Source organism: Schistocerca nitens, chromosome 2 (assembly GCF_023898315.1).
Source record: "Schistocerca nitens isolate TAMUIC-IGC-003100 chromosome 2, iqSchNite1.1, whole genome shotgun sequence".
NCBI classification, from domain to species: domain Eukaryota; kingdom Metazoa; phylum Arthropoda; class Insecta; order Orthoptera; family Acrididae; genus Schistocerca; species Schistocerca nitens.
In genome coordinates, this window is record NC_064615.1 from 969,986,302 (window position 1) to 969,999,843 (window position 13,542).

A 13,542-nucleotide genomic window follows, 5' to 3' on the forward strand; every position below is an offset into this window, starting at 1 on the left:
GTCTCATAAGTGACTTTTGAGACTAATGATCTTCCCAAATAGACCAGTTTTTCCTACTGTTCCAAACTCCACAGAAGCCTTTAAAAGGCAAGAGATCAGGTTGAAATCCGGACAAAAACAAAAAACCATCATTTTTATCTGCCAGCATGTATCATTATAGTAAACACTGCACTTCAAAGTGAAGAATTATGCTGCAACATTCTCTACCTTTTAGTTTTGTTGAAAATATAAACCAGCTAGATATGTAAAAGGCCTAAATTAAGATGTTCCATAGAAGTTCTCAAATTCCTTTACTGACATAAGAGCATTTGTCAGTTTTCAAATCCTTAACACTCCTGTTAATGATATTGCATTATGTCTTACACATTTGGGTTGATTTGTGTTATCTGATGTTTGTTTAACATTATTACCCCGCATTTCACTTACTAATGTCTTTAGTATTTGTGCTGCTACTGACAAATGAGCTTAAAATTTTAGGCTGAATGGCTTTTCTTCCCCATAAATGTATAGTAATAATGACACATACTATATCACTGTAGCCGACTGATGTTATTTCAAGGAAGATGTATTACAGAAATATATACGAGGTGCGGCTAGAAAAAAACCGGACTGATGCTGGAAAAAACATTTATTTACAATTATTTACAATTTCATGTTATCTCCTTCAATGTACTCTCCTCCTCGGTCTCTACACCGCTCCATACGAATTTTCCACTGTTCATAGCAATGCTGCAGATCATTTTCGGTAAGTCCATACGTTACTTCCGTCGCTTTTTCTTTTACTGCTTCAACAGTCTCAAATCTAGTTCCTTTCAAAGCTGACTTGACTTTAGGGAAAAGAAAAAAGTCACAGGGGGCCAAATCAGGTGAGTAGGGTGGATGATCTAAGATGGGAATGTTGTGTTTTGCCAAAAACGTCTTCACTGACAACGCACTGTGAGCTGGGGCATTGTCTTGGTGAAGGATCCATGACTTTTTTCTCCACAAATCGTTCCGTTTTCTCCGTACTCGCTCACGTAGGGTAGCCAGGACGCTAATGTAGTAATGCTGATTCACTGTTTGTCCCTCTGGTACCCAATCAATGTGCACAATCCCTTTGATGTCAAAAAAAAAAAAAAACAATCATCATTGCCTTGAATTTCGATTTTGACATTCGTGCTTTTTTTTTTTTTTTTTTTTTTTTTTTTGTCGTGGAGAACCAGGAGTTTTCCAATGCATCGATTGGCGTTTAGTTTCGGGATCGTAAGTAAAAAACCACGATTCATCGCAAGTAATAACATTTTGTAAGAAGGTGGGATAACTTTCAATGTTTTCCAGGATGTCAGAACAAATCATTCTTCGGCGTTCCTTCTGTTCAATTGTGAGACACTTTGGAACCATTTTTGGACACACTTTGTTCATGTTGAAACTTTCATGAAGAATCTGCCTAACACTTTCCTTGTCAACTCCTGTTAACTCAGACACTGCTCTGATTGTTAAACGGCGATCTTGTCGAACAAGTTTACCGATTTTTTCAATGTTTGCATCAGTTTTTGCTGACAATGGTCTGCCAGTGCGAGTGTCATCACTGGTGTCTTCGCGGCCATCTTTAAATCGTTTAAACCACTGAAACACTTGTGTTCGCGATAAACAATCATCGCCGTACACTTGTTGTAACATTACAAACGTTTCACTTGCAGATTTTCCTAGTTTGAAACAAAATTTGATGTTAACACGCTGTTCTTTCTGTACACTCAACATTTTCCGACGCACAGAGAAAAACGTCAACTACTTAAAACAGACGCCACGGGCAGACTGAGTGCAGGAGGCAGATGAAACTCGAGCAGTAGGCGGAGCGAGAGTCACGTGACAGGCCACGCGACTTTCAGCCTTATTGCATTCGTTTTATTGTTTCACCAGTACTAGTCCGGTTTTTTTCTAGCCACACCTCGTATGTTTCTACTGTAAGGTCCATGACATTTAGAAATCTTCCCATGGTTCCTGCTGGCAAGTAGCTAGTGCAGGTCCCTTAGAGGTCTTCTTATGAAGAGCACATCCATAATTTGCACATGTGTGACAGAAATGTTTCCAGACAGATGATTATAACATGCCAAAGAGGCACCAACTGGAAACCAAGGGGTGACTTTTTCTGTGTGCACAGGACCATCAGTGATGCTGCTGGGGATTGCTGTAGCTGGGACGTGAACCAAGACTGATTGTTACTTGCATCCTCACTATGCTGTGATGAAGTTACTGTCTGAAATCCTTCTCTTGCTCTTTCCATTTGGAGGGTTCCAGGCTGCACTGAGCTGGACTCCTTAATCCCTATTGTAATGTTGTTTGTCATGTGAAAATGTATCACCTCCATTAGAATGCAGTCTCAGAATGATGAAGTTTGGGATATAACCTACACCTACACTCCTCAAGACATGTTAGAGTGTGTGTGCTGCAGGGTACTTCATGTGCCATAATGACTTCTTCCTCTTCCTGTTCCAATTGTGAAAGGTGCATGGGAAGCACAGCTGTTGGTAAACTTCCATTTAACCTTCAAGGTTTCATTGCAAGACAGATGCAGGAGGAAGTAATACATTGCCTGAGTCTTCTAAGAATGTACAATCTAATAATTTTAGCAGTAAAACACACCATGATGAACAACATTTCTCTCAAAGCATCTGCCACTGGAGTTGAATGAGCACCTCTGCATTGTGTTTGCACTTACTAACTGAACCACTGACAAAACATGCTGTTCTTCTTTGCATCTTCTCTATATCCTCCATCAATGCTATCTGGTAGGTAGGAGTGGCAATAAATCAAGTATCGGTTCAATGCGAGTTCTGTATGCTATCTCCTTCATGGGTAGAGTCCAATCCTTTGAGAATTCTCCCAATGAAGAAGAGACCACATAGCAATTGGACTTTTGTAATTTTTTATATTTATGGTATGTGAAGTTCAGAACTTAACTATCATTCAGTCAAAGCAATTCGATGCAAATCTCTAAGATTCTCCAGTAAATGATTTTTGATGTTTTCTAAGTGTCTTCAATACCCTAAAGTAAGGACAATTATTTTTGACCACCAGCATGGCTCTGTGGTAGAATGCTTGCCTGCCATATAGGGATCCTCATTTCAATTACTAGCTGATGAAATTTTTTAAACAAAGGTGCCTGCTCTACTAGTGTTTATGTGATGCACAAGATGGAAAAAAATCAGTAGCCCTCAAGACTGGTAATTGCTGGTTTGAGCATCCATTCCAGATATAAATTCTTAACAACCTATGTCTTATAAAAGATTATTAATAAGGCTTGTTTAAATTTGAAAAAAATTACAAATTATTATTTTTTCTTCCTTATATATTTTACACTTCATGGAAACACTGATGAAACATGCACCTTTGTTTAAAAATCTACCACAGCTGGGAATTGCACCCAGGCTACCTCCATGATAAGTGAGTATTCTACAACAGAGCCATGCAGCACATTTAAAAAAAAAATAAATAAATAAATAAAAATAAAGCTTTAGGGTATTAAAGATGATCAGAAAACTTTACAGTCAATTTCCTGCAAATTTTTGAGAGTTGCATTAATCTGCTTTGGTTGCTTCATATCTGAATTCTAAACTTCACATAGCATAAATATAAAAAAATACAAAACTCTGGTTGCCATGTAGTCTCCTTGTCAGTCAAGACTCTGGCTACCTTAAAATTAGTTTTATGAGGTCATCCCATTTCAAATTTCTATGTACACAAGCTCCCAGATATTTAACGGATTTTACTATTTCCAGCAACTGTTAGCTAATTGTGTAATCAAACAATAATGGGTCTTTCCACCTGTTTATGCGCAATATGTCATATTTGTTTACTTTGAGGGTCGACTACCAATTCCTGCACCAAGTGAACAACACTCTCTTGGAAAATGCTTGAAGGTGCTTTTACATCTGAAGATTTCTCTCCCTTAAGGATGATATGTTGTGTCCTGTTTGCTAGGAACTTTTCAATCCAATTAAAAAACTGATCTGATGATTCCATATGCTCATACTTTGTTCATTAGCTCATAGTGTGGAAGAGTATCAAACAGCTTCCAAAAGTCAATGAACACACCATAAACTTGGGTATCAGTATCTACTACAGTATCTTTTTGTTCTTGTAGATGACCAGAGTGAATTGAGTTTCATAAGAATGTTGTTAGTGGATGTTGATTCCTAAAGAGAAGATTTTCAGTCTCCAGAGAGATGATAATATGTAAGTGTACATATATTCCAAAATTCTGTAGCAGACTGACATCTGTGATATAGACCTGTGGTTGTGTATATTAGTTGAATGGCCCTTCTTTAAAATGGAACTGACCTCTGCATTATTCCACAGTTATATCTCATGGACACTTATCTCAGTATCTCTAGTATCTTTCATTTTGGTCTGTGATCTTCGTGTGACACTTAAAAGGAGGAACCAAAGTCTGATCTCCCTCAATGAAACAATTTTGGAAAACAGAAAAACAGAATAATCATTTCCGTTTTCACTCTACTATCCTCAGTTTTGCTGCCAATGTGGCCACTGAGTGAATGGAAAGTTAGATGATCTGTTGACTGATTTAAGAAACGTTCTAACACAACATTTCATACCTAGTAAAGTATCATCAGAGTCCACACCTGAAAATGTTTTACAGTGTAAAATTGCATTTCTAAATTTATATAGCCCATCTGAAACCTTCTGGTGTCTTCAGATCTCTTCCACGTATCCAACGTTCTTTCATTATTCTTAAACCAAATGTTAAATGTGTATCCTGTGATGTCTTATTATATTCTTTGTCTGCAGTCTATATTCTCCTACCATTCTGCCTTCTCTTCCTTTCTTTACTATTTCCAGATCCCCATCAAAATTAAATTTTTGTCTCCATTAATTTACTGAATAATTTCTTGTATCTTATCATATATTTTCTTTAAAATCTCATCATCTATGAAGACAGTAGGTATATCTACTTGTACTACTGGGGTGGCTCATAATTTTGTGTTTATCTGAGCTATGGTGATCCATTCCCTATGTTGTCCATAGTAGTTTAACTGCATTCCTATTTAATTATTCATTTTTAGACCTACTTTGGTGTTATCTCTATTTGATTTTGTGTTGACAATCAGTCCAGTTGCTAAATGAACATGGTTCTCCTTTTAAAGCTGGACGCAATTGTAAGTCATTTTTTGCCTACATGGTATCACTGCCCTGAATTATTCATAACCTTTTTACTATGTTTAGCTGTTGGTTGGCACAACAGTAACTTTGATTAAAAGTACAGTTTCTCGGTATATAAAATTTTGGAGTCTGTTTACTTGATTAAACAATTTATAAATTAGAATTTATCACAACTATTACATATTGCAATATTAATCCATTTTTGTAGCAAATTATCATGTGTGCACTACATTTTAACTGTTTTGTCACTTCTTAGGGACTGTTTATTAATTACTTGGCTATCATTTCAAATCCAAAATAAATAAGATCTTTTTGAAGCTGCCCACACATTTCAGGGAAGGTGCAATGCAGTTTACTGATAATCTGTAAGAAAGCTTCATTTAAGTGTAAATGACCATCCAGTTTCAGCCTACCTTACACTACTCCATTAAGCAATGTTTCTGACATCTGCAGGCACCATCACCAATTTTAACATTCAGGCACATTCACAATGAATTACAATTATTGCATGTCCAGATTTTGAATACACATTGATGTTTTTATTAGAAGAGAAGGTATTTTAATTTTGCATGAAATAATGAACTATCCATATAAACATAGTGCAGTCTCAGTTCTACTGTATATTGTATTAAGTGAAATTTTACTGTAACTTGAAACATGTTTCATTGATTTTCCTGATTTTATGCAGTGATAAAAAAATAATGACTTTTGATTTACCAATGTCTGAGCTTTATCACGCAACAGACTGCAAGCTTCCTCATACAACTGACGTGCACTTGAAACCAGTTCTGTGACTTGAGGTCGTAGATTTGGCTGTAACATAAATAATAATAACTGTAACTGTTCCGTCAGTGTTCACACACTATTTTCATAAGCAAAATTACAATTATTAGATATTAGTGTGAAACAGAAAACTAGCAGTGGGCAAATAAATGCTTGGTGAAAGTACAGGGTTTTGTATGTTAAGCACACAAAACAGTTCTTAAATGCAAAATTAAGTTTTCGATTTCAGGGTTAAATTATTGCTTATTTGTACTAATACTTTTGAATTAATTGTTAGTTTACAACAATGGGGAACATGGGGGCTCAGTGCAGACTAAACTGCTAAATTTATCTCTAATGTAGATTATTGTTGGAGGAGATATTCATAACAACAGTAAATGTCTAAAGTTTCTTATTGTATATCATAAAAAGACTATCTGTGTTTTTCTTATCATAGTTTTGCACTCTCATTATCCATTAGAGGCAACATTCTGCAATACAATTGCTAAAGAAAATGACTACTTGCTCACAAATTAGTAACAGTTCATAATTTTGGCAATTTGGATGTATGTTAAAAATAATTGCTACATGTCAACTTAAGAATGAGCTATCCTTGTAATAAATGAGGCAATACACATTTATTCAAGGATACTTGTTTTGTAGTGATATCATGTGGAAAAATAATTAGCATATTAAAGTAAATCCAAACAGTGTCAATGATTATGCTACTTGGATAAAAATTAGGTTTTTGGAAATCATGTACTCATATGTTACTATTAATGTATACTTTCTTCATTGTGTGCATATTAGAAGTTGTAAGATTGATGCTGTGACTGACACAATCTACCCAGTTATGACTGGTGAATGACCAAATACAAGGATAAATTGTGATAGAAATAGCTCAAGATTTCATAAATAAAACGAATTGAGATAAAAGATATGACACTTACTCCTTCAACAATTTTACCACCAGGATGCACTTTCTCAAGATGTGTAGATGCTTGTACAGCAAGTTGATAGAGTTCTGGTTCTATCATGGGGTGACTGATTGCTACCAGTTTTACATACCTGAAACAGATTTTGTTATCTCTTAGTTAAAAAAAAAAACACTGTTATTTAAAATATACCGTATGGTAAACAAAATTATCATATGGTATTATTGGCAGGGAGTTGTCTGGAGTTGTTTGGCCACCTGGTGAAAGTCTTTCTACCTGATACCACTTCAGCAACTTGTGCATCCTTGTGAAAATATGAGATGAAATGTTTTAGACAATGCAACCATATACTTTCCAAGTGAAGAATATCTCCGGCCTGGCCAGGAATTGAACCCAGGAACTTGCAATCTAGAGGCAGTAATAATAACTACTAGACCCCAGTCATAGCATATGGTCATAAGCCCAACTGTGCTATAAAATGTTTCACTGTGGGGCGTACTGGATCAAGTCTATTCACAAGAAGTGGTTTTCATCATCTTTGAGGTTATTTGCACAACTAATTTAAGAAAGTCTTCAAAACAAAAATGCACTTCCATTAAGTTTCTGCAAATTTCCCCAACAGCACGACTTCATGATAAATAAAGTTGGTAGGAGAACCTCTTATGACACACATGAATAAAAAGGACCAAGTGTATTTGAAAAAGGGGCAAACTACCTAGCTCTTGGTCCTAATAGTCCCTACTTCTGGAAGAGAAGAGAAATATGTAAGAGAAGCTTAAAAGGAAGGATTGGATACTCTGACCCCAGGACAAGAGAAACCCTTACTTGTAGTGAGGATGGGAGGAAACAGGTGGGTCTCTCCCATTATGGGGTCTCAATACCCTGTCCTTCCTTTTTAACCTTCTCTAACTTATACCTTTCTCCTCCCCAAAGGATGAGCTATTAGTTCTGAAAGCTAGGTAGTGTGTATGTTGAACTTTTATAAGTATTGGCAGTGCTATACATTTCATCTCATGATGTAAGTAGTAGCCAGCAATTCTGTCATAACTGATTAGTTTTTTAAATTAAATTTTCCTTTGATTCAACAAAAGTCTTGGTCTGCCACACACACACACACACACACACACACACACACACACACACACACACACACACAAAAAGAGATAAACTTTCGGAATTACATAAATCAATTTGTTACAATTAAAGATGTCTTAAAAATAAAACAATATCTCTTCAGACATAGTTTACTTCTATAACACATTTCAGAAAACACAGACTTTGAATAAATGTGCTTGGGCAGAAAAAAATTTAAGCAGTACAAGTTGTTTGGTATCAGTGTTGCTTTACTGAGTTGTGATATAAATCCTTCATGTGTATATATTACAAGTATTTATATTTGCAACTAAATACTGGATTCTGTATTATCTGGTTGACAACTACAATGCAAGATCATCACAATATATCAGATTAATTACCATAACACAATAGTGTTCAATATTTGAGGGAATGGACTACATCTCAACCACAGCAGGTACCATGGATAGAAACAGCTGCTAAATTGACAAAGAAAGTCACAAATGTGCTTCAGTAATAGTAGTTAAGAATATAACCATGTTCACATACATATTCTATTGAAACAGCAGTTGTAACCTGTTAGCTGTTAGACAAAAGTTGCACATCACTGTCAAAACTGCAGCAGACACACAAGTAAAGTCACCTTCCTGTATCTCATTAATCATGAAACCTACTGATAATATCTGTGAAACACATTCAAGCAACAGATAACAAACTGTCATTCGCAAAGGTTATTAATGTATTCACACTAAGAATATGGGACCATTTGGATAAAGTCATTCATCACTCATTCGTTCACACACAATGCTCTGTAAACCTCACAATGAAGGAGAGCTTTCAATGATCTGTAGCAAGTCATGCTATGCACTAATAGGCACAAGCAGCCACTGCAGGCAACTTCTGTATAATATGAACATTAATATTAACCAGATACATTATAGAACAAATGGTATAGGTGTAATTTTTTTACTTTGTTTTTGAATATCTGGCGATTTTCAGTTTTCTGCTTGACAACTACTTTTTTGCCATTCTTATGGTACCAACTGTGTCTTTATAAACTGCAATCAGTTCACCACTCTTATCTCCACAGAAGAAATGTTTAAATTAGCTGCCATGAGTCCTGCTAGAGAGGGCTTGCCAGATATTGATAGGCGGGACTACACACACCACAAGAGGATGCCATTTTCACATTACCTCACTGCCTGTAACTGTGATTCATCCACGTGTCTTTTTACACTGCTGCACTCAGAGCTTCATCTAAAATTAGCCCAGATTGTCCACAGATTATCATTAGAATACTCTCCAATCACACCAAGCATCTGGATGACAGTGTAATAAGAAATTTTAAACTATGACTGCTCATGAGTACTAGTACGCAGGACTAGTGGAACAGAAAGAGAGACTGCAGGATACAAAATTATGTATGCTTTATATAGAATATATTATAAGTAAAGAAATTTATGTTTTAATCCTTCAATAGTGTTTGATATGTTCTAGAATGTTCATCCAAGGTGTTAACACCAATCGACACAACAATTCTCAACTCCAGTTAGGGTCATATAGTCTAAATAGAATTTATTTTCTCATCTAGCACTGTGGTTTTGAATTTCACAGTCCATTCTAAATTCACTTTTATTATTAACCACAAATGATGTTAGGGAGTAAATGCATTGGAATGCAAGTGTAGGAATCCCGAGGTGGTTAAAGAGGCTTCTGCAAGGTGTTCAGTTATCAGCTGTGCCTAATACTCTTACTGACAATTAAGAAAATTGTAGATTACTAATCACTGTAAAGATGGCAGTCTGACCAGAGTGGTCAGAGATAGCAGTCATGTGCTCATGAGGTGTGCCTGCTTGTGTGAATGTATGTTTGTGTTTTCCTGTCCTTTCTTAAGAAGGTTTTGGCCAAAAGGTCAGTGTGTAATTGTCTATTCATTGTGCTTGTTACAACTCTATGTATCATGTTTATGGTGAGCAGCAATCTATCCTTTTCAAACAATGGAAAATCCAGGATATGTTTGCCCCACTCCCAAACTCAATCATGCTGGACTTGTTAAAGATCTTCTTCCCTTCTCCCAATCCCTATACTGGAAACACTTTTTGCCACTAATCCTACAATCAGAATCCACCAAAGCCTGACTTAGTCCATTCCTCCATCCAACTGTGATCTATCCCTACTGCCCCCAGTTCAACCCTGTTAACTTGCCAGAATTTCTTAACCTTGAACTTAGCCTCATCATCACCCCACAAATCACTCAACATGCAAGCTAACCTTAGATCCACAGAAAGAACTGCAATCCACCACCTACCAACTGACCTTATAATCCTACCTGCTGAGAAAGGCTCCACCACTGTTGTTTTGAACTGCAAGGGTTACCAGGCAACTACCAGATTCGTCCCCATTCTAGAAATCCAACATGATCTTGAGTCTCTCCTCAAATCCTTAGGCCCATCCCAGAACCTATCCCCAGAGTCTCTCTCTCTCTCTACTCACTCCTACCACTCCCCACATTCCTACCTACTACATGCTTCCTAAAGTCCATAAACCAATCCACCCAGCTCGCCCAATTGAAACAGTGAGAATCACTGCTCTTGCGGACCAACACCTTCAACCTACTACCCACAACCTATCTTGCTATATAAAAGATACCAACCATTTTCATCAAATCTCCACAATTTTTGTTCCTTTCCAACACAGAGTCCTGCTTGTTGCTATTGATGCCACCTCCCTTTATACTAACATTCCTAATGCTCATGGCCTTGGTGCTATTGAACACTATCTTTCCCAAAGCCCACTGGATTCCAAACCTACTACCTCCTTCCTGGTCACCATCACCAACTACATCGTCACCCACAATTACTTCTCCTCTGAAGGCATCACCTACAACCAAATCCAGTGTACAGCAATGGGCACTCACATGGCATCATCCTATGTCACTCTACTCATGGGCCATCTAGCAGAATCCTTCCTAACCACCCTGAATCCCAAACCCTCCACCACATTCAGAGGCATTGATGACATCTTCGTGATCTGAATGGAAGGTGAGGGCACCTTAGCTACATTCCTCCAGAACTTCAACACCTACTCCCTCAATCAATTCACCCAGTCCTCCTAAACCGAACAAACCACCTTCCACAATCCTGATCCCCAACTCAAAGATAGCTCCATCAGTACCACCATCCACATCAAACCTACAACTATCAGAAACATCTCCACTTTTGACCGCTGCCACCCATTCTATACCAAGAAGTTCCTTCCATACAGCCTAGCCAACCATGGACATTGCTTCTTTAGTGACAAGTAGTCCATCTCAAAATACACCAAGGGTCTCACTGAGTACTTCACTGACTGTAATTACCCTACAACCTTGTACAGGAATAGATCTGCTGTGCTTTATCTCTCCTGCCTTATCTCTCTAGTCATGAAGCACCTCCTAAAGTCCCACCGTCTGGCACTGGAGCAACTGAATCACATTCTCCACCAGGGTTTTGACTAACTCTCATTGTGCCCTGAAATGAGGAATGTCCTACCCACTATTCTTCTCACCTTTCCCATACAGTGGTATTCTGCCGCCCACCAAACCTACACTACATCCTCATCCATCCCTCCTCAACCCCTGCTCCCAACCCCTTGCCTGATCGCTCATATCCTTGTAATAGACCTAGCTGTAAGATCAGTCCCATACATCCTCTCGCCACCACTCACTCCAGTCCAGTCATAAGCATCACCTATCACATGAAAGACAGGGCTACCTGTGAAAACAGTCACGTGATCTATAAGCTAAGCTGCAACCAATGTTCTGCATTCCTTGTGGGCATGACAACCAACAAGCTGTCTGTCTACATGAATGGGCACCGACAAATTGTAGCGAAAAAACAGCTGGACCACCCAGCTGCTGAGTATTCTGCCCAAAACAACATTTTTCAGTTCAAGGACTGCTTCACAGCCTGTGCCATCTGGATCCTTTCTACCAACACCAGGTTTTCTGTACTGCATAGGTGGGAAATCTTCCAGCAATACATCCAATGTTCCCATAACCCTCCTAGCCTCAACCTTCGTTAATCACTGCCCTTCATTCACCTATCCGCTTCCCTGTTCCCAGTCCAGCAATACACAGCTTTCTATTCTGCCAACATATTCATAGTGTTTTTACTCCCCCACCTTGCCCTCCATCTAACCACCCAACTGCATCTAGTTGCCCTACCCTCTGCCCATCTTATTTTCATCCCTGTATGCTCCCACAGGCAGCATTTTCCGTCCCCCACCCCTACCCTCCTACACCTCCCCCTTCGTGCCCCAGCCTCCTAACCTCTACCACCCAGACTACTTCTCCTATCATGCACTGTTGCTTGCAGCCTGACCTCAGCAACCAGAGATGGTGGTCATGTGTGTATGAGTTGCGTTTGCATAAATGTGTGTGTGCATATTGTGTAATTCAGAAGAAGACCTGTCTGTGACTCAACATCTTCACAATGGTGAAACACTGTAGCCTTTCCATAATCTGTCCTTTTCATAATTGTTGATACTCAAACCTGAACTGAATGTTTCATTCTGGAGTGGAGTGTATGCTGTTTGGAAACTTCTTGGCTGATTGTAAGTGTGAGCCCCACCAGGACTCAAAGCCAGAACTTTGGCATTCATGGTAATGCTCTTACCAACAGGACAAGCATAGCCCATCCTCACACTGTCACTTCTGCTAGTAACTCTCTCAAACTTTCCTAATATTACAGAAGCTCTCCTGCATATGTTGTTGGACTAGCAGTCTTGGAAGTCACAGTCTGAGGGTTGTTTCCAGAATGAATGTTTCACTGCTGCAGAGTGTGGCTTTTTTGCCACCTTTTTGAGGGATTAAAGTGGCATTCCAAACAATTATACAGACATATTTGAAAAATACAATTTTTTGACAAAAATGATTTCTCAAACAACAGCAAAAGATAGTGCATCTAAAAGAGAGTAGTACAAAAGAAAATCTCAAATGGAACAAAACTGATTGGAGTATGAAGAAGACAAAATGGAAAGTTATACTGGGTAGGCCTCACTTTTCAGCAGTTAAGATGGCAGATGGTATAATAACTAACAGACAGGAAATTGAACAAGCCTACGAAGGTATCTTTAAATATCTGTAAAGTTCAAGTGATGAATCAGAAACATGGATAGTGAGGAATGAAACTAATAACATGCTGGGAGTAATGGTAGATGAGACCTATGAAAGCTTTCAAGTTATGAAGAACGGAAACGCACCTGGAGATTAGTTCTCAATAGAAATAGTTAAAGTGGGAAGTAAAATAATATTAAAGTAACTTCCAAAATTTTTCACAAAAATGTCCACAAAGGATGACAAGTTTTTTAAGAACTGAAACAACTTTGTACTTATGATACATCATAAGAAAGGAGATAGAAAAGATGTACTCCACATCACCAAAACTATTCTCAGCAGTTCTAGAAGAAGTTCCCAGATCCATGAACAAAAACAAAGAAGGAATATATGTCAATGGAAGGAACATGAACCCCCTTAGTTTGCTGATGACACTGTGCTGTTTACCTCTAGTGCAAGTTAACTTCATCAACAAATACAAAAACTCAACAAAGAACATTTGTAAGTAGCCTTGAA

The 13,542-nt window shown here is 38.0% G+C and overlaps 1 protein-coding gene across 1 annotated transcript in view; it reads right to left on the reverse strand.

Moving 5' to 3' along the window:
- Positions 1–13,542, reverse strand: part of LOC126235479 (diacylglycerol kinase eta) — a 557,124-nt gene that overhangs the window by 24,000 nt on the left and 519,582 nt on the right. The window contains exons 22-23 of the mRNA XM_049944200.1: positions 6,873–6,990; positions 5,878–5,973 (exon numbers count right to left, since the gene is read on the reverse strand). Coding sequence (XP_049800157.1) covers positions 5,878–5,973; positions 6,873–6,990 — 214 coding nt within the window. The remainder of the gene's footprint in view (positions 1–5,877; positions 5,974–6,872; positions 6,991–13,542) is intronic.